Source organism: Mirounga angustirostris, unplaced genomic scaffold (assembly GCF_029215605.1).
Source record: "Mirounga angustirostris isolate CCGP_5_RB_7025 unplaced genomic scaffold, mMirAng1.0.hap1 SCAF_9, whole genome shotgun sequence".
Lineage (NCBI taxonomy): Eukaryota > Metazoa > Chordata > Mammalia > Carnivora > Phocidae > Mirounga > Mirounga angustirostris.
Window position 1 is genome coordinate 113431452 of NW_026991717.1, and position 26275 is coordinate 113457726.

At 49.0% G+C, this 26275-nt stretch overlaps 1 protein-coding gene across 6 annotated transcripts in view; it reads left to right on the forward strand.

The window, feature by feature from the left end:
* SMOC1 (SPARC related modular calcium binding 1) overlaps window positions 1-26275 on the forward strand; it is a 212597-nt gene that overhangs the window by 107356 nt on the left and 78966 nt on the right. For all 6 annotated transcript variants that reach the window (XM_064571253.1, XM_064571250.1, XM_064571252.1 and 3 more), the window contains exons 2-3: window positions 21494-21659; window positions 22789-22901. In XM_064571253.1, coding sequence (XP_064427323.1) covers window positions 21494-21659; window positions 22789-22901 — 279 coding nt within the window. The remainder of the gene's footprint in view (window positions 1-21493; window positions 21660-22788; window positions 22902-26275) is intronic.

Genomic DNA, 26275 nt, shown 5'->3' on the forward strand with positions numbered 1-26275 from the left:
GAAAGAAGGAGGCCCCCCGCTCTGTCTTCACACCGACATCCCTCTGCAGCCTAACTGGTCTGTGCGCTGCGCCCTGCATGTGCGCGGTCCTTCTGCTCCAAGTGCCCTCCCTTCCTCCCCTCGGCTAAGGGCGCCGACAGTACTTACCCTTCAGGGAGCCCATGTCCACAACCCTCCGCGGGGTCCTCTGCGGCCGCAGCTCCGCCTTGCCCCAGATCCTCTGCCCCCCTGCTGTCACTGCGTCAGACCATCGTCAGGGGGGCAGGCAGTGTCGGCCCCTTCTTCCTGGTTGATCTTTTCTCCTCAACCAGAGCGCTGGCTTCTGGAAGGAAGGGGGCAGGCTGTATTGTTCTGTAGCCCACGGCGGCTCTGGGTCAGGCCTCTAATGGCTACTTGAGAAATGACTGCTGAATTGATCAGAAGGAAACAAGCTGAAGTTGCAGCATGAGGGACCTAGATTAGACCAAAGGGAAGATGTCTAGAGACGGGTTCGCTGTCTAGAAAGGACGACGGAGGAAGGCTGTAGCCGCGCCAGGGCCCGTCCCGTCTATGGATACAAGAGAAAACCGCTGATGAGTAAGCCGGCAGCTGGTAGGTGTGTGGCAATAGCCATAGCAGTCATCAAGGTTGGGGAGGGAAAGGTGGGCAGGGAGGAAAGAAAGGGCCACCCTCCAGTTTTAGCCTCCTTGACGGTCTCCACATTTGGGGCTGGAGTCCGCCTTTCTACTTCTGACTCTTGTCGTTGGTGCAGGCCTTTCTCCGCGCTTCGCTCTCGTGACCCAGCCGTGGTCTGGCCAAGAGGGAATTGGATTCGAGGGCGGGGCGGAGAAGGGAAGCAGAAGGCACGCAGGAGTAAGGGACACCAGCCTTGTTAGGGCCAGAGCCGCGGAGCTGTTCGCCTGTCCCAGGAGTCCCCAACCGAAGAGTGGCTTTGCCATCCCTTACCTGAAACCGGAGGTGTTCACCAGCCAGCCCGTGTCCGGTGCGGGTATGCTCAAGGGCACGGAAACGCCCTTGGTCGCCGCTGCCCCGTGTTTTCTTTTCTTTTCTTTTCTTTTTAAAGATTTTATTTATTTATTCATGAGAGACAGAGAGAGAGAGGCAGAGGGAGAAGCAGGCTCCCCGCAGAGCAGGGAGCCCGATGTGGGACTCGATCCCAGGACCCTGGGATCATGACCTGAGCCGAAGGCAGACGCTTAACCATCTGAGCCACCCAGGTGCCCTGCTCCGTGTTTTCTAACCAGCGGGGGAGGTTGCTTTGGTTTGCCAGAGATGTGTGGAAGGGCGCGCACGGCTTCCGGAAGGGCCCCCTGGGGGAGGCGGCAGGACCCTGGTTTTGTCGCACACGGGGATACGTATTTTGCCGTATAGTGCATGCCTGCGACGTTGGGCTACAGCTGAGACCCGGTGCTGACCTCCCTCTGCTGTTTGGGCGCCTCTGCGGCCGGCACTCCCAGACTGCTGCAAGGCTGTCCTCGGCCCCCGTCTCCCCGGGGTGCAGTGGGGGCTCTGAGTGAAAGGAGCAACGGAAGTGAGAAACAAAGGCAGCCGTAAAGGAGTCAGGAGGAAAGGGGGCAGTGGGAGCCAGAGGAACTTTTGGTGCTGTTTGGACTTCGGATGTAGCTTTGTGCGTACAGGCGCCGCCTGCTTCCTGCGCTCAGTGGCCAGATTGGGGCATGCCGCGGCCCTCTGCTCTAGTCATTCAAGGGCAGCTCTTGTGCTCTGGGAGCCCCTCTGCCGGAAGAGGGAGAGACGCTGGTGGCCCTCTCCTAGTGACCACAGGAGTGGTGATGGGGAAGAAGGAAGGAGCGAAGGAGCTCTGCCAGGTCTGAAAGCTTTGGGGGGCGGGGATGGGAACACTGGTTCTCCTTCTGTCACCCTGCAAGAAGGTCTGAGCAATTGTGAGATAAGATGCACTGGATGAGCTCAGCCTCGGGCAGCACTTTTCAGAATTCTTGAAGACACGGAACTCTTATATTAAATCAAACCATATTTTTAGCGTGTGTAGGGTGAAGGACATCCTACGCTGTGCAAAGCAAAACTTTGAAATTGATAGGGTCTTCTGAGTTTCGCCCACAGAAAGGCATAGACAAAAAAAGAGTATAGTTTTGTTGCAAAATGAATTCTTAAGAGAGTTTTTATCTTATTATCTTCTATCTTATTAATTCAAGCTCTTGACCCTTATTGGAAAGAATGAGGTCTAACATAAAGTGTTTAAAGATTGTAAAGATTCAGGTGGTAGGGTTGTGATCACATTAATTTCTCATTAAAAAATTCATTGTTGGGGCACCTGGGTGGCTTAGTTGGTTAAGCGTCTGCCTTGGCTCAGGTCATGATCCCAGGGTCCTGGGATTGAGCCCTGCATCGGGCTCCCTACTCAGCGGGGAGCCTGCTTCTTCCTCTCCCTCTCCCTCTGCCTGCCGCTCCCCATGCTTGTGCTCTCTCTCTCTGTCAAATAAATAAACAAATCTTTTAAAAAAACTAAAAAACTAAAAAATAAAAAATACATTGTTGCCATCTCCATAAAACAAGTAAAAGACTTTTTTGACTATAGTTAGGAATAATTGTACTATATTTTAATTTATAACTTTATAGAACAAATATTTTCCACTTCTTTTCGCCGTGGTTCTTGATGATATTGCTGTGGGTTGAAAATCACTATAATATGGAATTAGAAAGAAATGCATCCACACAAATGTAAAATACAAAGAAAACGGACTACTTCACAAGCTATCCAAACTTTAACACTTCATTTGCAAAACAATCCCTAGGATCTCCAGTGAGAATATGTGGAACTGCAGAATGCAGTTTGAAAAATCCTGACTGAGTTGATAGCAGAAATAATAATATAGTAATATCTAAGATTTATCAAGAACCTTTAATGTGCCAACCTACTCTTTTATCTTCAGATCAACCATTGACAGAAACTGCTCTATTTCCTTGTCTTAACAGATGAGGATACTAAGACTCATAGAGATTAAGTATCTTGAATGAGGTCCACAGTCCAGGGATGAGATCCTGGGTCTGTCTACTCAAAGCCTATGTTCTTAACAACTGCATTTTTTTTTAAAGATTTTATTTATTTATTTGAGATAGAAAGAATGAGAGATAGAGAGCATGAGACGGAGGAGGATCAGAGGGAGAAGCAGACTCCCTGCTGAGTAGGGAGCCTGATGCGGGACTCGATCCCGGGACTCCGGGATCATGACCTGAGCTGAAGGCAGTCCCTTAACCAACTGAGCCACCCAGGCGCCCCAATACCTACCTTTTCTGCCGGGTGCAGATGACCCTCCCAAGCAACACCTTCTTTGCTGTGCCTTGTGAAAGGCTCAGACTTGGTTTCTGTTAAAAACATCATAGCTGTCTGACAGTTGGGGTTTTGAGCTAGTCGGGTATGCATCTTGCCCTCAACTGATAAATGAGGACGGCCCCCTCTGCCCCCACATCAGAAATAGAATGGCATTGACTCTGAACTCTGTCCCTGATATTTTTACCTGCTGGGAACAGCTCTCAGCCAGGTGAGATGGGAAGATGGGGTGGAGCTGGACCACAGGGGCCAGAAGTGTTGGGTCCTGGAAAAGTAACTGCTGGGACCAAGTGCTGTGGCCTGTGAAGGATCCACAATCATTGTTTTGTCTCACTCGTCCCCACTGCCCTCCTGTCCCATCTTTTTTTTTTTTTTTTAAGGGATTGGGAGGGAGGAGGCGAGAATGTGGTAGCTGGGTCGTAGGAGTCTGTATTTTCTTTACTCAATTGTGCAAGGACAAAACCATGTCGGACTGAATTTTTAAAACTCTGAGACTTTATGTAGCCCAAGGCTAGATCAGGTAACTCTTTTTTTTCTTAAATATTTTATTTATTTATTTGAGACAGAGAGAGCACACACAGAGGGAGAGGGAGAGGGAGAGAGAGAGAGAGAGAAGCAGACTCCCTGCTGAGTAGGGGGCCAGATGTGGGGCTCCATCCTAGGACCCCAGGATCATGACCTGAGCCAAAGGCAGACGCTTAAGCACTTAAACCACCCAGGCACACCTTTTATTCTTTTTTCCTTTTCTTTTCCTCCTTTTTTTTTTTTTTTTTTTTTTTACATCAGGTAACTCTTATGGGTCCTCACCCGGTGCGTAGGCCTGTGATATTGTGGAGTGTCATAGGTCTGGGTTTGAGTTCTGACTGTGTGGACTTGAGCAGTTGCTTAACTTTCCTGAGCTTCAGTGTTCTCATCTGCAAAGTGAAATGCAAAATATTACCTCTTGGGTTGTTGTCAGGACTGATGAAAATAATTAAAATAAGATGTCCAGCACTGTGCCTGGCACACAGAAGTCGTACAATAAATGAGAATTCCCCCCAAATTTATTTCTCCAATGCCTCATCCCCTCCAACTTTCTCTTAGAGTACTTTGCAAATGTAGGTGTGCAATTAAGTGTTTTATAGTCTAGGTTAGATAAATATAGTCTTTTTTCTTGGAACTTCTGCACTAAAATATAGTGTTTTTTGGCAGTTTTTTGGTGGATACTGAGACTCCAGCAGATTTAGATCTGGCATGGAGGATCTATTTAAAGCAAAGAAGCTTCTACTTTAAGCACCGTCTTCCAATATGCTTTAAAATGCATCAGGGCTTGGGAGGATATATCTATTGAGGTAAAAAGGAGCAATTTTGAAATTGTCTTTTTCTGCTTTCCCTACAAGGCTAGTTTCTTGTATAAGATCAAACGTTTTAGCACATTACCCTTAGCCCTATCCTCTTGGAGGCCAGGCTGAGAGGCAGTTATCTCTGGATCTTTTTTTTTTAAGATTTATTTTTATTTTGAGAGAGAGCGCATGGGAGAGCACAAGTGGGAGGGGCAGAGAGAGAGGGAGAGAGAATCTCAAGCAGACTCTGTGCTCGGTGTGGAGCACAATGCAGGGCTTGATCTCACGACCCTGAGATCACAACCCTGAGATCATGACCTGAGCCGAAACCAAGAGTCAGACGCTTAATTGACTGTGCCACCCAGGCACCCCTCATCTCTGGATCTTGATGCAGCCCGAGTACTCTGGCTAGCTTGAGCAACATCAGGAGTTGGTCTGAGTCCGTCTTCCAGTGAGTTCTCTGGGTGCTCCTTAGAGTCAGTCTGTTTTTCTGGATCAGCTGAGGAAGAGCATTGTCTTTTAGTGAGGGGTCGCCGTGTTGTGATTCAGACCGAGAAGAACCTTCCACGTGGGTGGCGTGTCCTGCATCGGTCCGTCCCATCCTTGAAGTCTGTGCCCGTGTCCTGACTTTGTAGCCTGGCCGTGCTAAGGACTTAGAAGGACATCATGCATATGTGAAATACTAACTGCAGGATTGTAGAGACTCAGCACAGCCCATGATGGGGGCGTGGTACTGGACCAGCGTATTCCACACAGTGTGCCCTGTGCCCAGCACCATGCCTGGCCCAGAGAGGGCTTAATACATTTCTCTCCAGGGAATGAATGTAGCAGTTTGTGGAGCCAGGATGCAAAACTACCTTACAGGGTTTGGTTTGCTTTGCAAGGAAGTACATGCAAGGACGTACATGCAAGGACATTTTTGTTCTAAAGGCAGTTTTCAGGAATGATGGGAGAGCAGATAGTCCTCTGCTTCCCTCCCGTACACTGGAAGCTGGAGTGGCTTGTTCTGCAAGGCCTTATTTTTAGCCATGTGTTTTTCACTCTCCTCCCCTACCCCCCAGATGACAACATATTCATCACTCTGTAGTTTGAGGCTGGTGCAGGTGCATGTGTGCTTTTCAAAGGCTGCTCAGGAGGTGGCTGGCAGATCGTGTCACAGCCGTGCTTTGGCCTGGGAGGTTGGGGTCCATCGTGACTGGTGAGATTCCGAGTCTGGACTGCCTGGCTGTGCCGCCTGAACTGAAGAGGGAGACGATGTGCTGACGAGGCCGTCGCCTGGATGGATGCTGCCAGAGGGTCACCTGGGCCCAGCATGACACCCCACGGAAGTTCAGTGCCTATTTACAGGAGCTGTGTGTGATGCAGAAGAACAGGAAGTCTGATCAAACTCTGGGAGATAAAGGAAGCCGGGAGGAAAGCACCTTCCCCCTCCCATTTGAAGCGAGGACAAGCTCCTTCCAGTCCCTGGCCTCCTGCGGCCCCCGGGCCTCAGGCTGTGGGAGGAGCCTGAGAGGACACCAGAGTTCGGGGTGGAGCTTGGGGGCAACTGTGCTGAAGAGGCAGGTCTGGATCAATCTATTTGGGGTTTTGTGTGTGCTTCACCCTCAACCCTCTAATAGGAAACTTGAAAAATAAAAGTACAAAGGAAAAAAACCAAACAAACCTATCTGTGTTTCTACCATTTAGAGATGGCTGCTGTTAACATTTTGGTGTATTTCCTTCTATCTTTTGTTCCCTCTTCCCTCCCTCTCTCTCTCTCCCTGGAGTGGGAGGAAGATATAATATGTATATATGTGTACATGTATATACTCTGTATGTATTATATATATGCATATGTGTGTGTATTCACTTACATCTGTTATCTGTTGCTATTATACATCTACCTACACACACACATACAAATTTGATATTCTGCTTTGGTTTTACTTATCTTTATATTGTGAACATTGCCTTGGCTAATTGAAAGTCTTGAGAACCCTTTTGGGGCCTGGATGAAAACTTTTCAGTGCTGAGTCTTTGTGGGCATCGTATCTCACGTCAGGACGCCTGAGAAGTCCAATTCCTTGCTTGGTGTGCCCGAGGCCCTCCCAGGTAGATTCAGCCTACCCTCTGCTGTATGGTTTCCCCAGGCTTGCTTACCAGACAGCAGCTGCTCAGTGCAAAGGTAGATGTCCTCTCAATCAGGTTGTCTGGCCCGGTGTTTGACGGAAATGTGGACGTAAGGGTTATGAATGTCTGGACTAAAAGAAAAAGATTCTCTAAAGTAAAATACAGGCTTTATCCTTAAAAGAAAGACTTCCTCTGTGCCCAGGAACTAGAAGAGTTGGAAAGCAGAAGAGCCATTCTCTCTCTCCCACAGGAGGGGGCTTGCTTTGGTTTTCCACTAATCTTCCATTCCTGCCCGTAGAATTTGACATGGTTCTATTTACTTTTCCTTGGCCCAGTTTGGGTCAACAGGATTTCTCCCCTGCCCAGAACAGCGGCATGCTTGTGTGAAGTAAGACGTGAGCCTGGGCTCTGGACAACAGTAATTAATCCTTGTCTGAGCGACACAGTGGGGATTTTCAGCCCAAGATGGTCTGACAGCACTGGGTTTTACGTGGCACATGGCAGTCCCGCATAGGCCAACGATTTCTTCTTCCCTTTTGTCTGTAAGTGACTTTACAGGCAGTGTGTGTGTGTGTGTGTGTGTGTGTGTGTGTGAGAGAGGGTATGTGTGTGTATGTGTATGTGTGTTAGGTGATCTGGAGCCCAGCCCCAGTGCAGCAGGATCTCAAGATGACCATGGAAATAGCGGTAAAAGGACACACACAGTGTGAGCACACACAGCCCAATATAATTCGATGACATAGCAAGACTGGGATTTCCTCTTCTGTTTATTTCAGTCTGTACTTTCTCAGCTTTCATCCCCAGGGCTTAGTGCTGTAAGGGAGTGGATTTCCTCAAGTGCTACGGATAAAGTGCTTCTTCCTCTGTTATCTCTCTTGTCAATAGAAATTGCTCCACTGTGTACGTGGATATGAAGATGAGCCATACATATATGACATAGTATCTTGACCAAATGAAACAGGCATTAAAATGACATTTTTCCTTCGTGATAATCCCGTGACATTGAAAGTACACTAGTTTCTCCATTTAATTATTATGGGACCATGAAATAATTCCCAGGAGCCTGGAGGGTGTATGCTTCTGCCTCTTCCTTCCCCCATGTTTAGACTTCGTGTGGAAGTCTTTTATCTTGGGTGGGCTGGGGTGGGGCTGGTGTTGATAATGAGAGCAGTCAGTGGTTAGAGTCGGAGGACTCACTGCGACATACGTGAGTGGACACCTGCCTTCTAAGGCCAGAAAACTAGCAGCGGCATCACCAGGAACCCCAAGTAGTGGTCTTGTGAGGGCTAAAGGCGGCCCTCTGGCAGGATGAGAAAGGAGACTTGGCCAGCATGAGCGTCTGTTTTTCGGATGAAATGAGTCAGTCCTAAAGGAGGCTTGTGGGCTTCTCCACCACCCCGGATGCTGGGGGGCTGTTCGTGTGAGGGGTGGTGGTAGGAAGCACACTGCAGGGTGTCAGGGGGTTCACCTGGCACAGCTGACCTGTTGTAGGAGGGACCAGGAGTGTCCGCTCATGACTTCTGTGGGTGGTGGCGGGGCTCACTAAATAGGGTCTCCATTCACTTCCTTTGGGGAAGCATACTGTCGTGTGGAAGAACTTACATCTGACGGTGCAAGGCAAATCCACGAGGAGAGGAAGATAGACTTACAGTGCTATTGCTTTTTCAAGTAACTTAGCTAGCAGCTTTCTTCGTCAACGTGCTTGACCCTAGACTCTTGAACCAAAGCTAGTGCTTGTACCCGCCAGAAGATACTAGTGCTTGTACCCCCCAGAAGATACTTCCGAGTGTGTGTGCATTTGCACACACACATGTGCGGGCATCCATACGGGGGGCACACTCATACCTCAGTCGTGAACAGATTCAGTTGACTAGCTCCTTTTTGGGGGCGGTTATCCAACTCCCACCCACCTCACACTCTCCACCCTACTCTGGGCCAAGTGTTGTGAGCTTTATTTCTGCCACATTATGAGCTACTGAGGCATGTCGTTGACCAGCCTAGGAGCCTGACAGCCATATGCAGTGTCACTGTTGTGGAAAATTGATCTCTAGATTTTCAGTTGGCCTTTGCCAATTCTTCCTAAGCTCGGGGCTGCTTGTTTTGACTCCCACAGCCTGCTAAGTAGATTTCACTCCCATTCGGGTCTGTTCTTACAACTGGTATTTCCAAACCTCTTCTGTCTGTGATTACAAAATGGCGCCACATTTACCTTTACTCCTAAATTGCAATGACTTCAAGACCCTCGTCTGCTCAAACAGCATTGGGGTGCTTTAAATATTTCCACAAATTAGTCATGATTTTCCCCTTTGCCCAAAGGAACCTCATTGCTGGCAGTGCCCACCATGAGAACACCAGAGTCTGTGCCAATGGAACTCTCTCCAGCTGCTGCCAAAGCCATTGATTCAGTTGCCAGAGCTGAACTAGGTGTCATGCAGAAGTGGGGAAAAGACCTGCCTCATTTCTGTGTCTCTTTGTCACCTAGGCCCTCGAATCGCTCTGTGCATGCCTAGAATCTCTCAAAGTGATCTTGAGTCTCTTGAACATCCTTTTCAGATTCTGTACCTCCCACTTTGCGCAGAGTCACATCCAGTCTCCTGTGAAAACAATTTTGTTTGGGACCTTGTCCTTCCAAACAGAGGGGCTCAGTCACTGACAGGCACCCAGGTTTATGGGGCCCAACCCCAGCTACCACCACCCCCATAGTCGGTAAGCCTGATCCTGACCAATCTCCTCGCTCATTCCCCGGGGTGTAAAACACACATCACATATCCCTGGGCATAAAAGGCTAGTAGTGACAGTGGGACAGAGTATGGTGGGGCAGGGCCAGGGTGTGCAGGAGTCATGTCTGGGTCCCACTGCCACTGACCAGCATGTTCAGTGACTTGTTAGATAGTTCCACGCATAGCAACACCCAGTGAAAACTTGGAGCGTGTCACTGGGCAGAGCCTGTGAGAATATTCGGGATAACTTCGTAAGGAGCCACTAGCCTTGGCAGAATAAATTGTTCCTGCCAGGTGGAGAGATGGTGCCAATGTAGCAGATCCTTACTACCCAGTGTGTGTGTCACTGGGATGAAGGGCTGGGCATCTAAGACCAAACAGGCACTTAAGAGCTCCTTCCCTGTCTTCTTGGCTTTGCATCCAAGTCTGAGTTCTGTCTTGCAACCCACCATGTCTTGGGTACAGTCCGAATATAAGACCACTTTGCTGCTTCTTATTAACCATGAACTTAGCCTTTACTTATTTTTTTTCCCAGTGCTTGTGGACTGGGAGAATTGAAAAAATCTGGGTCCTGGGTCGTGGGTCCTGGGTCCTGGAGAATGCTGTGTTTATTTGATTTGGAGTGATGGGGTTTTTATTTATGCTGGTGGGGGCAAGGGGTGGGGGTGGGGTGGGCAATTGACTGTCCACGCCCTCACTGCATGAGTTCTGCTGGCTAGTCTGTAGTGACTTGGACTGCAAGCAGGAGACTAGCATAAATGCTGTTTGCCCCGATTGAAAGGCTGATGCCCTGTTGGTGACCAAGGAGGGCCAACACCAAAACGGTTTTTGAGCTGTAAGGACTCCACACATTCAAGAAGATAGTTTTGCCTCCACTCGCCCTCCATTTCTTCTTCCTTGCCAACATGCCCGCTTGTGGCACCCCATGTGTCTCTTCCTCACCTTGTGGGAGTCCAGCAGGGCTGTGATGGGGTTCACAGACAGCCCTGCTCTGGGCAGCAGTCCTCCTCCCCACAGACAGCTATTTGGTTCTTGGTGCTTTTAGCTCATCCAACAGTACTACCCGGTCACTTCCTTGGCCCCAGTACACCCCTTCTTCTCCCTTGCTGCTGCATGCGGCTCTTGTAATTTCCTGATCGGTCTCTGTGGTCTTTCATACGCTTGCCAGGAATTTCCATAGCTCAGGTCTGACCTTGTCTTTTACTTCCTTCACTGGCTTTCAGTTTTTTAAAGATAAAAAAAAAAAGACAACTGGGAATTTTCAAGACCCTCCATGTTCTTGTCCCCAACCTGGTCCTAGAGCCTTATTTCTCCCTAAATGGTCATTCCTAATCTATTCTTAAAAACACGTTTGCAGGGCGCCTGGGTGGTTCAGTCTGTTAAGCGTCTGCCTTTGGCTCAGGTCATGATCCCAGGGTCCTGGATCAAGCCTAGCGTCGGGCTCCCTGCTCGGCGGGAGGCCTGCTTCTCCCTCCTCCCTGCTTGTGTTCTCTCACTCACTTGCTCACTCTTTCTCAAATAAATAAATAAAATCCAAAATAAATAAATAAAAGTAAATAAAAACTAGTTTGCTTCTGTGTACCTGTCCCTGTTGCTTAGGATGCCTTCCTGACATCCCTCCCTGTTGTGGAGATCCGTTATAATCCCCTTGATGGCCCCTTCCCTGAGAAATCCTCCTGGATCCTTCTAGTCTGAATGCACTTCTTACTCTGACCCCACAGACCAGGGGGGTAGCTGCTCTGTCCTTAGCACTCAGCAGAGCCCAGGGGCATACTAGGTGCTCAGCAATTCTTTGCTGAATGGATGCCTCTCTTTTCTTTCTTTTCTCTCCTCTCCTCTTTTCCCTCTCTCTTTTTTAAAGAGTTAGCTATACCACATCTTGGGCTTCTTGGCATCCCATTTTCAAACACACTATCCTTTTGTCTGTGACTTAGGCTTTGCTTCCTGGTTGCTGGTGTTGCAAATGCAGTCCCTATGGAGCAAAGATGCAAGTCTTTGCAACTAGCTCACCTTTGGAGGGCAGGGCCTTTGTTCTTGCTTTTTTTCATAAACCCCACTGCACCTAGCACGATGCCTGGTAATTGAGGGAGTGGGCAGAGAAATCTCCAGAAACATCTTTGACTGCCTATGGGAGGCCCGATGTGCCATTCAAAACAAACATGCTTTGGCATTATTTTTCTTTAGTTTTATGGTTATTTTTGGTTATGGAGTGTGATTTACTTACAGTGTAATTTTTTAGGTCTACACTTTTATGATTTTTAATGTTTATGTAGTTGTATGACCACCAACATAACCAAGATAGAGAATATTCTCCCCACCCCCATTCTCTCACCCTTCTCCTCCTCCTTCCAGTCCCGGGCAATCACTGATACCTGAATAGTTTTGCCTTTTCCAGAATGTCATATAAATGGAGTCATGCAGTATGTGGGTTTTTGAATCTGGCTTCTTTCAGTTACAATCATGCTTCCTTTTTTTTTTTTGAAATTTGATAACGTGGACCCTAACCCACACTTTATCTGTGCCGCCTTTCTCGTAGCCGGGCAGGGGGCATGCACGGGGTGTGGACGGGTCTGTGCGAACTGCCAGCATCTGAGTCAGCCCTACCTTTGCAGCCTTATTAGTGCCTCTTTGGACCGAGGGTCCCAGCTGCTTTGTCAAACCCGCTGACCCTCCGTCCCCTCCTGTCCCCCCGCGGTGGCACCTGACCTACGACAACCTTCTCCCCGGGGTCTTGACCGGTCATCCCCATTGCTGTGGGGGGCACAGTGGAGGGGGGAAACTGAGTAGATGGGGTGGGTGACCACTAAATTCCTCCCTTGGGGAGGGGGCCGGGTGACAAAGGTCAGGCCTCTCCTGGCTAAAACAACAGAAGTGGTTCCAGCTGCCGAACAGCTGGAGGGGGACGTCTGCTTTCCCTCAGCAGCGTGAAAAGCCCTTTAATCGGGGGCGTGCTGTTGTCAGGCCCCGCGGTGAAGGTGTGTCGAAGAAGAGCAGACACCACCGCGGCTGCAGACCTCCCCTTCCCTTTGACCTCCCTTATCTGCCCCCCTCCATCTTCTCGCGCCCCACTCCAAAGCCACTAGATCAAGACCCTCCTTTGCACCTGTGTAAATGCAGTGGCTGTGGGGTCAGGGAAGGGTGAGAGCGAGCTGGCAGAAATCGGGATGTGGATTTTCCAAGCAGATGATGGATTAGATAGCGGGTGGGTGACTGACGTTTTAATGTGAAATTGCTCTTCGTTCCCAAAGACACGCAGGCCCTGGGGGAAAAGACTAAAGTGGGGTTTTGCAGCTGGTGAAGCAAGTGACAAGAGGCGAATAGTCCCTGGTCGGAGAGTCAGAGGCTGAGCTGCAGCTAGACGTCTGGAATGCGGTTCTCTACTGCTTGTTCCAGGCACTGGCTCCGGAGTGGCTTTTTTCTCCTTTCAAAAGCAGAGTTACCTCCCAGAAATGCTTTGTGGTGCCTGAGCTCTAAAAGCTTGAGCTGGACTTTGACTTACAAACATGCCGGGAAAAATATCCCTCCCTTAGGCAAGCTTGCTTTGCCTGCGGACCCTTCTCCTCTCCTGCCCACCGAGGGGCCACCGCTGAAGACCCCGGCCGCCGCTGCCAGGGCTGACAGCAGAGCCCCACCTGGCCCTTTCAGGGCAGACATAAAGAATGCTCTGCCACTTACCTGCTTGGCCTGTCTGGGCCTCGGCTTTGTCCTCGTTCATCGGATCAGTTAGTATTTCTTGAGTGCCTGCTTCGGGCAAGGCCCCTGCTGGGCACAAGGGATCCAGCGGTGTGGCCCCCAGATCTTGGTGCCTGGGCAAGAAACGTACAATTAAACTGCTGGTCATTGAATTGCAGTTGTGACACAGGAGACTCGTCACAGGGGTCCCATCTGGGAAGTCAGTGCCCCAAAGAAGCAGCGTTTGCACTGAGATTGGAAGGCCGAACAGGAGGTATGAGGTTGGGGCCCAGTCCAGGGAGAAGGAACTCTCCCAGGGCCAGCGAGTCCCACGGCAGGAAGGAGCAGAGCTGTGGGGCTAACTGGGGGCCCGGGCGTGAGGGGCATTTACTGTGCTTGTCACCGACACAGCAGGTAAACGGGTAGGGGTCACTCCCCTTGCCACTCCTTCCAAGTAGCACTTCGCTGTTTGGGCCTGGAGACTGGCCATGGCTTACAATGTTAATTCTGTGGAAAAGCGAATTCAGGGTGTCAAAAACCTGACATATAATAAATGAATCACTGATACCATTTTATCATCTGGCAGTTGTTCTTAGTCAAGTGCATGCACAAGGTGGCTGTAAGACAAACCGGAGTGTGAATCACATTGGCTGTTAGATTATCAGAGTTTTCTCTTTTTTTTTTTTTTTTTAAAGATTTTATTTATTTATTTGAGAGAGAGAGAATGAGAGACAGAGAGCATGAGAGGGAAGAGGGCAGAGGGAGAAGCAGACCCCCTGCTGAGCAGGGAGCCCGATGCGGGACTCGATCCAGGGACTCCAGGATCATGACCTGAGCCGAAGGCAGTCGCTTAACCAACTGAGCCACCCAGGCGCCCTCAGAGTTTTCTCTTGACACATACTCATTTCAGGCACAGCAAGCCCGAGCCTCTCAGCTTACTGCCTACCTTATGGAGGGGACGACTTATCTGCAGGGTAGTAGGAAGGCTTCGGGGGCCTGTGTGAGGAGGATTCCCACTGGGCCAGCCTCACTTGGCTACCTACTGATGATATCTGCCGTGGGTATATGGGTCCTATCTCAGCCACTCCGGTACATTCCCTTCAATGTCTTTGGGATTTCTTTTCCTTTAATTCAAGGGAAAAATCCTGTGTTTAATGTATGGCTTTCCTTATCTAATAGATGTTCCTTAAAAGGAAAGAAGAGAACAAACAGCTTACATTACTCTCTGTGTTTGAGAGTTTTAAGCTTTTGGTAGTCGTTGAACGAAGAATATCTCTTTTCACAGTACATGATAAAAAAAAAAAGGAGCTTTTTTTTATCCAAGATATGTTTTCACTAAGGTTTGACAGTCACTCCATTCATTCTCAAACCTGTGTTGGACCGCTGCTGTAGATCAGGCGGAGTTCGGCCCTGCACACGCGAAGAGGGACAAGGCAGTCCTTCACACGCATGTGAACACACAAATGATGGTGCAGTGTGTTGAGGGCTTGGGTGGAAGTATGAACACGAGGCCGCAGGAGCTCCAAGGAGCTAAGTAATGGTGATGTTTAAACATGGAAATGTTTGCTCTTCAGGATGTAACCTCCATGCAGTATGGAATTTGAACTGGAATGGGGAGAAAAGGTTGGCGGTACAGTCAGACATCTAGGCCGGAGATGAAGGACCGAATGAAATCATCGTGGATAAACGAGGAAAGCCTGCTAGCCCGCCTAGTTATTGCAGACTCTCCGACCGAGGCTCCAGTGAGGGATGCCACAGGGGCTGTTCCAGGCCCAGCCCCGCTCCCAGCTGAATGCAGCCCAAGTGTGTTACTCCAGTTGACACCACGTGGAGCAGAAGAACCTCCCAGCTGAGCCCAGCCAACCCATGGACTTGAGAGAAATGCTTAGTTGTTTAAAGCCACCGAGTACGGGGGTGGTTTGCTTTGCAGCAACAGAGAAGCAAAGCAAAAATATTAAGAGTGAGTAGTGGAAGCTGTGTTATGTGCACATTTATTAAAGAGAAACCTCAGATCCGTTGAGTTTGGCCTGTGATTTTTGAACCTGATATCATAAAGGGGAATGCCTCTTGCCACTCCAAGTGGTGGCCTTCACATTTCTAAGCCCAGTGGCTGGGCCAGCACCCTGGTTGTTTATAATGGCTCCTGCCTCCTCTTCTATGCCTGGGAAAAACTGAGAGAGAAGCCTGTTAGCAGGAAAATGCCAATTTAGAATTTCAGATACTGGTTAAATCAGCATGGTACAGGTGGAAGTTAAGACTGCAAGGCCAACTCCATATTATAAAGGATCGAACATCTCCTAGGTGGAACCTTAGGCTGCTTCTGCTGTTCCCTGTATTGTCATGGACACCTGGCAGTCAGTCAAACCTAGCACGGCTTGTGGCACCGGCGTGGCCTCTCTGTGCAAAAGCTGTGGCAGGGTTTGCATTCTACTCTGCTGGAGCCTGAAGGCTAAGATGGGCATGGGTGCGTTTCAGACAGAAGGGGTTGTTGGTCTGACACTGATTGCATCTACCTCCGTCTCCTCTATGGAGAAGACAGCCCCCAGTCAGTAGCTTACTTTTCCACTAGGAAGGAGGGATTGTTGATGTGTATTTCAAGTGCTTGTCCTACTTTACAAATGTGAGCAGGACACAAACTGCTGTGTGTTTGCTTTGGAATCATTCACTCCCCAAGGAGAGAGGGTGGGAGTAGCAGATGATTGCAAACGCACAATTGTCCTGGCCCCTTTTGTTTGGTTTCCGTATTACACAATCATATTTAGCATAATTGTTTTGTTTTTGTTGTCTTTTGGTTAGGAAGAAGGAAGGGAATGTATGCGAGGATTTTTATGAAAATACTATGCCCCCCTACCCCCAAGGGAAATGGTCCATGCTTTGTCTAGCTGGGGAGACAGCTTGCACCCGCCAAGCACCAAAACCTTCCTTCAACCATGGCTGCTCTCGAGCCCACAACAGACGTCTGTGGCTCGGGGGTTCAGGTTCCCGCAGGGTGACTCAGACTCTGAGTTTGGTCTGTGTGCCGAGCGAACTGACTCAGGCCACACATTGGTACTTGGGACCTGTAGCCTGAGCTCCTGACTCCCGCAGTAGAGAGGAAAAAGCCACCTTCGTGACTTCAGGTAGACTGAGGAACTCCTGGGATGTGGTGCTGTTGATCAATAAGTATTGAACCGATTTTTATCCTCAGGCTCTGCTTCTTTTTTGCCTTGGTCCAATGGGTCTTAGCTTGGCTCAGCTAGGAGAATTTCCAGGGAGGATGAGCCTCTCTCTCTCCCCCTCTATAGCTGTGCTCTTGGATATGGTAGCCCCTAGCCACACGTGGCTATGCAAATTTAAGTGAACGAAAATTAAATGCAACTAAAAATTTAGTTCCTCGGTTGCATTAGCTACAGTTTAGTGCTTAATAGCCACACGTGGTGTGTGGCCACTGTATTAGACAGCACAGATAAAGAACACGTTTCCATCACAGAAAGTTCTGCTGGACTGCGTGGCTTTTAGCACTGCAGAGTCCCTAGGATTAAGTCCTCTCTGGGTCCTGCAGTCCCCTGTTCCCTTGCTGTACGGCCACTGTCTGCTCATTTGTCTCCACCCTAGAGTGCAAGCCCCGTGGGGGCAGGACCGTGTGGGTTGTGTTCCTGCCTGCCAGGCCTCACACAGTGCTAGGTGCATAGTACAGGCTTGTGGAAGACAAAAGTAGGTGAATGGATGGCTGAATAAGCAGTGTTTGTGGACCCCAAGTAATCCCCTCGGGCCCTGGAGGTTTGGGTGATCGTATTAGGGCATAGACGTCCTATTAAAAGTCCATTTTATAGAACTCATCGCCTTTTTTTTTTTTTTTAAACAACCACAAATACACACAGCTCCTAAAACAGATGAAAATGAGACGCCACAGACGGTGGAAGACAGTCTTTTAGCAATGGCCCCATGCTGTCTCGGAACTTTTTTACTTGGCCTCAGGGACCAGTAATTTCTAGATGGAACCTTTTGGAAGCCCTTGTGGAGGTGGGAAGGATCTCCATGTGTTGGGGTAGGTGGGGCTTCTTCTGAAGCTCTTTAACCTGTCTATTTGCAGACAGAATGTTCCCCCAGTCATTAAGCTGGTCTCTGGCACGGCTGCTGTTGCGTCTCTGTTGGCCCAGAGCTAGCCATTTCCAAACCAAATTTATGGCTTGTAGTTCAATGCCACGGAGACGCCCACAGCTCTCCTCTCCCGTGAGCTGAGGAAGAGAGAACAGGGCAATCTCCTTGAGTTTGAAAAGACACTTTGTCTTTTCCGATCCCTGCTTTTTAAGGTGAACAAGGGCCCTGTGAGGAGCTTCTCCCACCAGGCTTCTAGTGCCCAGAAGGCAGGCCTGTCTTGTCTGGATCTCCAGCGGTTGGCGGCTGGCACACAGTAGGCTCTTGGTAAACGGTTTTTGACTTCGGGAATCCCGTTTTGCAACTGGGTCAGAGCTCCTACTTGCAGCCTTGCTCTGTAATCATGAAAAAGGCGGTTTTGGTGTAGCTGGAAGCAGAGCTCTGAGCCAGGCTGTGGGTGTCGGATCCAGCACTCACACATACATGCTTGGAGGGGTCACCGGGCTTTGGTTTCTTCATCTGTAAAAAGGAGGATTGTAACTTACCCTGCCTCGTAGGGTGAAATTAGTTAACGTATCATAAGTGATACCTAACTATCAGCTTTTATTATTATTGTTCTTCAGACTTAAGGTCTGGCCACCCAAATCCCTTTGTCACCAAGGATGAGTTCCTTGGTTTTCCCAGGCATTAGAAGTTACAGATAGTTCTGTCCTTGTGTGATCATGAGAAAAAAAAGGGCATGTTTCTCCTTGGCCCCTGCTGATTCCCACGGCAAAATAACCTAACAAGGTAGGTCTTACGAGCAGGTGTCACTTCAGGTAAATAGTGCGTGGATCCACAGGTGAGAAAACAGTCATGTGATAACAACAGCGACTTGACCTGCTCTCGGACAGTCTTGGGGTCACAGGTTGGCCTGGAAGCCTGGGCGGGAGGATACCAATGCCACCTCTGGTTGGGGGCTGGCTCTTCACCAGGCGAAATTACAGAGCCAGGTCTGGCTGCATTTCTAGGCCACAGACAAGTTGGGAATGGGTCTGGGAGGGCCGCACAGAGGGAGGAAGAGAGACGTTTGAGGCCAGCTTTGCTGGTTGCAGTCACCTGTGTCCTGTGCCCATTCAGGAGCCTGTGGCCAGGGCTTCCCAAGCCCGCCTCACTCAGCTGGACTTTTGCGTTCCAAGTTTTCCATGGTGCACCGTTGGTGGTAGATGGGGAGGCCTGGAGTGGCAGAGAGGTCCGGGTGGGGTAGGAGAGAAAAGACCCACCTCTCAACCTCAGAGACAACTTAAATTTTGAGGTGGAGCCGGGGCAGGAAGCTGTGGAAGACCTCTGCCCACCATGTAATGTAGGGGGGACAGGGGGTGGGAGCATGGCCCAGTGACCTCCTGGGGTGGCAGGAGCCCACAGGCCGGACCTGTCACATTGCACCAGCTGGTCTGGAGGTAATGCCATGTGGGAGACGCTGCTACAAGATCATATTCATCCTTCAAATGCTGGAGGGTCCCAGCTTTGTTCTAGATGCTGGGGATGTATTCACAGGCAAGATAGACATTCTCCTTGTCTTTGCAAGTTTCAGAGTTGGGGATTCCATTGTTAATCAGATCATATAGTTCATCATCACAAACCGTTAAGTGCCGTGAAGGAAAAGTGAGGTGTGAGAGGGTATTATAGGGGACCTGTGCTCATCTGTGAGAGTCAGGGAAAGCCTCCTAAAAGAGATGATATGAGCCAAAATCTGAAGTAGGGGTGGGAGGGGAGGGAGAAGGAACAGTGTGTCCAAAGGCCTGGAGGGAGGAACAAATGTAGCTCATTTGGGAAATGGAAAGCAGGCCAGTGTACCTGAGCAGTGGTGAGCAAGGTGGGGACGAGGCCAGGGAAGGGGCCCCAGGGTCAGATTCTGCCAGGCCTAGGAGACCGTGTGAAAGTCCCCAGGGTGATGGGACACTGCTCTAGGGTTTAAAGCAGGGGCAGCCTGAGGGGAGTGAGGCTGGGGATGCCATGCAGGGTTGAGGTGTGGATGATACCACCCCTGGCCGCTATCTAGTGAGCTTAAACTCTTCCCTCTGTGTGGCAGCCTGGGAGGTAGTGGGCTTCCTCTGCATATGGCTGTCTCTAGTATTGGCTTCAATCCCAGAACACTAGACTCTTATTATGAGACACTATCAGGACATTTCCCTCTGGCCGTGGGCAGGACTCAGGTTGAACCGTGCCTGTGGGAGCCCCGAGGGTCTCCAGGGAACACAAGTTGCACTGTCCTGGGAGGCCAGCATGGTTTCAGCCCTCAGCTGCTCCCTCCCTGTGCTGAGCAGCCAGCACCCAGGTGTGAGGTCAGGGTAGTGGAAGAGACTGGTTTTATAGTTGGGAGGCAGTCTGTGTGCTAGTGGATGGGCTTGGACACTCTGGGAATTTGGCCAGTATGGGGGTGTGTGTTCCTAGTGCTCCCTTGAAGGGGGTGATGCTGCCCCCAGACTCCCTCTGCTGTTCTGGAAAAGGGTCAAGTTCTCATTTATTTGCTTTGCACAAAGGGCCTCAAGATACATCTGAAACAGGGGTTGTACTCACACCTTCCCTAAACCCTATGAGCTTGGCGTGATTATTCAGTCAACTGAAGTATCACCAATAGTCAGGTGTGCCCATGACATTGCCGTGCATTATTGTGGGATATGCATTCTGTCAACTTGTACTGGTAGAGAGCCTTGAGTGGACCTACAACTCTGCTATTTAGGGGTGGATAAGCATGGATCCAGCTCTCAAGGCCCATGCAGCCTAATCACGGGTTATTCAACAGAAGTTCATGGATTACTGTATGATCCAATTATTTTCCAGCTATAGCCTATAGTTGCTAGCAGGGGTTCACTGACAAAAGGGTTCATGGTCTAATAAGTAAGTGGGAGATGCATCATCCTACATGCCCCTTGATCTGCTTATCTCTTGCTGTGTAACAAGATACCATAAAACTGGATGGCTCAGCACAACAATTTATTGTCCCTTACAGCTCCATGGGTTGACTAGGCTCAGCTGGGCAATTCTCACTTGGGGTGTCTCAGGCAATTACTTATTTTTATCCGGTAGCTGCAATCAGATGATAGTGGGGGGTGGACTCATCAAATGGCTTCTTCACTCACTGGTCTCTGTGCCTGGATTGGTTGGGCATCTCTGCCCATGGTTCTGTCACAGGCTAGCTTGGGCTTCCTCATAGTGTGGCGGTCTCGGGGTTGTTTGGCTTCCTGCATGGTGGCTGAGTTCCCCCAGAGTGAGTGTTGCAACAGGCCTGGGAGGAAACTGTAAAGCTCACAAGTCCCAAAACCTCATTTCCACAGCATGTTATTGGTCAAATTGCTGAGGCTAGTCCAGATTCAAGGGGAGGGAATTAGCAAAATGGGAGGAGTAGCACGCAATTTGCTGCTATAATGATGCGTAAGAACGTACCAAAGATGTCTGAGAAGTCCTGCAGTAAAGAAACCATCAGGGCGCCTGGTGGCTCAGTCGGTTAAGCGACTGCCTTCGGCTCAGGTCATGATCCCGGAGTCCCAGGATGGAGTCCCGCATCGGGCTGCCGGCTCAGTGGGGAGCCTGCTTCTCCCTCTGACCCTCTCCCCTCTCGTGCTGTTTTTTTTCTCTCTCTCTCTCTCAAATAAATAAATCAATAAAATCTTAAAAAAAAAAAGAAACCTGTTTAACCCAGTATTTCCCAATTTGATGATTATTATCTTTTTAAATCAGGAAATCCCTTTCTCATAGAAAATCACTTGTATTTTGCCAGAGAGCAGTAGGCAGAAATTGAAGGGTGATCGAGTTGGGTCTCCAAACTACTTTCTAATAAATTAAATTCTCCAAAGATGGAATGTAGAGATTGCTAGTGAGTTCCTGATTTGGGGAAGTACCCAAACAGGGTCATGTGGCCACGTGCAAGGATGGAGAGGCTGAATATCCTGGTGGTAAAAGCTTTGATTTGACTTCTGACTGATCTAGGTTCAGATCCATCACTTATAGCTGTGTAACGTTGGACCAGTTACCTCTTTCTGGCTGGAGTTTCTTTATCTGCGAAACAAATAGTTCCTATTTCACAGGGCTGTTGCGAGGATTAAGGAGATCCTGCCTGTGAATTATTTATTTAGCACGGGATGCTTTCCTTGGTTAGACTTTGTGGCTCCATTCCACTTCTAGGGTTTAATAACTGGGTTTATTCTGGACTTGCTCCCCCAGGCAAACCAGTATTGTGAGACATGGATTCACCCCTACTTTTCTTAAAAGTAACCTCGACACCCTTTCACTTTTCTCCAACCTAGTTCCTCATAAGCGACCGTGACCCTCAGTGCAACCTCCACTGCTCCAGGACTCAACCCAAACCCATCTGTGCCTCCGACGGCAGGTCCTATGAGTCCATGTGTGAGTACCAGCGAGCCAAGTGCAGAGACCCGACCCTGGGTGTGGTACATCGAGGCAGATGCAAAGGTGAGTGTGTGCACATCCACCCAGCAGAGAGGAGGCTCCCAGGCACCACTGTGCCCTGCATGGGGCGCTGTCCGTGGGGGAGGCTGAGAATGAGTCTGTTACTTGTGTTCCTTGTGTTTCCCCATTGGGGAAGAGGGGAAGGAGAATGGGCCTACCCGAAGGAATGAGCACGATTATGTCTTTCAAACACTGCCACCAGGCTAGGGCTTAGAGAGATGGGCTGCTATCTGGCTAGAGCTATTTATTTTTATTTTTTATTTTTGTAAATGGAGATGCTTAAAATAGCAAGACGTTATTGTTGGCTCCTGAATAAGGAGGGTTTCCAAATTGTTGGCCAACAGATGTATTTTGTTTGGGCTGCTCAGATGTTTAAAAATATTAAAAACATTTGAGACAACATTTAAAAATGGAGAGATTCAACATAAAAATCTGGATTTTTGTACTTCTCATAAATAATTGGAAGCTCGTATTAGGTTTGTGTTCCAGTATTCCATAGAGAAACACATGGCTAGACCTGGGTGGCAACTTCCTCCTTTGGGGGGGAGGGCTGTTCTCTAATTGTGGTACCTCCAAGCTGAGTGCCACTCTTTGCACACCTGGTTCAGCTCCCTAATTTATATCACGTTCCTCTGCCCTGTAGATATTTGCGTCAGCGATCCCTGGGCTGCTTAGAGCTGTTGTAGGAATTGTGTGAGATGAAACAGGCTGCCCTAGAGCTTCTGATCTTCCAAAGAAAGTGCTTGCAATTCTGGAACTCTAAAACATCTTTGAGACCCCTTGGGCTTGCAATTTTTTTCAATAAGCCCGGTGAAAAGTAATAGACGTGGGACTTTTTTTTCCCATGGGAGGCGCTAAGGGTACTTGGGAGAAAAAAAAACATAAGCAGAATCTGGTATAAATGCACCTCCCCAACTTTTCAAAGAATAACACTAAGAGGAAGGTGTGGCTGAGCATCACGTACCAGCCACTGCCCTTGTGTTGGTAGAAAAGCCAGTTGGAGGTATGGGGGCTCACCCATCTGCAGAGAGGTTTTCCCTCAGCTTTCCTAGTACTGGGAAGCCATTTTGTCTCATGGCTCCAGTGTGGATTCAAGCGGAGTATGAACCTCGCGCCTCCTCTCCTCTTATAGACGCTGGTCAGAGCAAGTGTCGCCTGGAGCGGGCTCAGGCCCTGGAGCAAGCCAAGAAGCCGCAGGAGGCGGTGTTTGTCCCGGAGTGCAGCGAAGACGGCTCCTTTACCCAGGTGAGGCCTTGGCCAAGTCTCTCAGACCCATTTCCTGGACTGAGGCCGAGGGGAGGTGCTTGAGAGTGGGAGGGCCCCTCAGAGCCTTTGCTTTCTGGGAAACTGCTGAGGGCTCTTTGACACCCCCCTGTGCTACCTTCTGGTGCCTGCACTCCCCCTCCTGGGCCCCCCATGCCATCCCTTGCCAGCTGGCAGTGGGTCCTGAAAAGGGGCATGGAAGTCCGAGCCAGGAAACCGGCATTGCTTGGTCCCCGTCCTCCCTGCTGGCTGTCTCCGTTTTTCTCTTCTGTCAAATGCAGGCTGATTATTTTTCTTATCCCTGCCAGTTTCCAAGGGCAACCCTGGTAATTCCCTTCACTGTTTATTTCTACCCCTTCTGCACTCCCCTTCTTCCTACCCCTAGTGCTTGAACGAAGCAGGGCTCCCTTTGAGTACACATTGTACCATGATTCTTGGAGTGGGTGCGTGTGTGTGTGTGTGTGTGTGTATGCATGCACTCAGGTTTAAAAATTGCCTTTTGGGCAGTCCCACCTCTCATCCTGCATGGTCTTCTGGTTAGTGCTTTGTGTAAAAGTAACGTTGGCCACGTTGAAGTTGGCACAACTGTTTCTAAAACACAGGTAGCACGAGGTTATGATTGCCATCATTATCATACATAATCATAGTCATTACGTTGTGCATATTATTATATGTTACTATTGTTATGATTGTTATTAAATAGGAGTATTACTGTAGCTTATCTCATGGGGCTGTGGTGAGGATTTAAATGCGTTTGTGCATGAACAACACTTGGAACACATAGATGCTATTTAAATATCCTGCATTTTCATCAGCATTATCCCCATATCCACTCTGGTGCTACTCCTCACATCTTCCCAAGATGTTACGGATGATGTCGCTTAAGGAAAGTAGAACCTTTTCTTGAACCTTCCCCTCCTCCATTTTTTATTTATTATGTATTCTGGTGAAAAGAAGGCAGGGGATGTTTGTGTATATGTTTGAAACTGCACTGCTGAGAAATCACGTGTAGGGGAGAAAATCAGACCTCTCTCAACTTAGTTTGGGGCCGAGAACGGGGCGCGGGTGGGGAATAGAAGTCGTAGGGAGGAGGTGAAGTTGATGGCCGTCATTTTTCCCTTTCTCTACAATTGTGTCACCTCCGTGTGTTGCTTGTGAGAATGCTGACTCCTGCCCTTCTGGTTCTGAAGTGCCTTCCGCCTCGTGACAGACAGGTCAGCTTTGGTTTCGGCGAGGCCGGTCCTGACCAGGTGGTGTTTGCCGGCAAAGGAACTTCCAGATTAATCCGGGCAGAATTGCTAAATGAGGGGGCCCCTGAGGTTCAGCAGAGGTTGGATAGACAGTCAAGAGCCCCTTCGTTTGTTTGACACGCTAAGCACTGCCATGTGTCTGCAAGCCCGAGGCTGGCTCGCCGTGGTGGGCGGCTGGCGGCCCGACATCCCGCTCATCCCCGTTACAGTGATTGAAATGGATGTGCTTTTTCCCTTGATCAAAGACGCTGCAGTAACTTCACGAAAGGATCCTGCCTCTTTGAGCGTGCTTCAGTAACAGGGACAGGCTGCCTGAAGGCTGTGAGACAGAGTGCTTTCTCCCTCCCCCAGCCTCCACTATCGCTTAGCCGGACTTTTTTGTTTTGTTTTCTAAGACCAACATCCAGAGACCAGCTGTATTACTTTAATATTCTTTAGAATATTGATAGGCACGCATCCTGACATTATTACCATATTTTAGCCCTGTGAATTATTACATGGTAATGGGCTCTTGAAGTTTATGGAGGGAGCAAGGGGACCCTAATAGGACTGGATTTGTTTGGCATGGGACACAGCTTGGGACCACATGAGTGGGCTGGTTTTAATGGGGTTCACATGGGATGCGGTGGTCTCTGTTCTCTTCTTTGTTTGCCCTGTCCTCTTCCCTCCCCAGCCCGAACCCCAACCCACACAGCAGGGTGGTGCGCATTAGGTCACGTGCGACTTTGAAAAACCTTGATACCTAGTCTACACCCCAAAGGCTGGGAATGGGCCCCAGACACTGTGTTATTTTAAGCTCCCCAGGTGATGATAGTGTCTGGTCAAAGTTTTGAATGACCCGCTGTTGTCATCACTCTTGTTCTTGACTGCATCCTTGGAATGTGGAGTTCAGGCTCTCTGGGGACCTGCTGAGTCAGGTTGGGAGTTAAGCGCTTTGTCCTTTCCTATGGCCTTATCTGTTTTCTCTTCTGGTGTCAGGAACGTAATTCCTGACATCTGTTCTGCCAAGTCCTCTGCCAAGCAGTTGTCAGATTGCTGCCCAAACCGATTAACTGAAAGCTCAGCTGTAGTGGAAGGGTATTGGATTAACACCACCAGGAAATGTTGGCTAGAGCCTGTCAAGCTGGTGCATCACTGAGTAATAATGATGGCTACTCAGCGGAGTGCTGCTTGGTGCGAGGCACCAAGTTTTAGAGCCGTTAATCTTCACTGGAACCCTTTGAGGTAGTTATTAATACCCTTATTTATAAAGGAAAACTAAGTTTCAGAGAGGTTGAAAAACTGGTTCAAGGTCACTTACACTAGAAAGGGTTTGTACCCAGCCCTACCTAATTTCAAGGGCTGGGCTTTTAACGTTTTTATGCTATAAAAAGTGGCCTTGATGTTTGTGTAATTCATATTCATCACCATTGTTATTCCAGAAGCCCTCACTGTGATGCTAGTGGCCAATCCATAAAGGAAAAAAAAAAAGAAGAAGAAAAAAAAAATCCTTTTGATTACAGAAATCTTCAAATATACAAAAAGAAATAATAGTATAATGAACTCCATGTACCCATTACCCAGCTTTAACAATTACTAACGTGTGGCTGATTCTGTTTGATTTCTGTCTTGTTTTCATCTCCCACCCCAAACTGGACTGTTTCAAAGCAAATCCCAGACACAGTTTTGTTTTCATCTCCAGCATTTTGGAGTTCTGTTCTGGGCTGTGTGCTAGTTGCCATGGAGGGTTCAAGAAATGTCAGGACTTGTGCCTTCAAGGAGCTTTCGTTGAAAAGATACGAAAACCAGGGATAAAGTGGCTAATACACATGGTTGTATTTCAAATGCCCATTTACAAGTCAGTAATTTGGAATTCCAAGTGCATTTTATTGTTGAAAAAATTTATACCAATTAGAAGTTTCTGAACAGGGGCACCTGGGTGGCTCAGTTGGTTAAGTGTCTGACTCTTGATTTCAGCTCAGGTCAGGATCTCAGGGTCGTGAGATCAAGCCCCACAGCAGGCTCTGCGCTCAGCGGGGAGTCTGCTCTGGATTCTTTCCCTCCTCTCTGCCCCTCCTCCCTACGCTCTCTCTCTTTGAAATAAATAAACCTTTTTTAAAAAGTTTC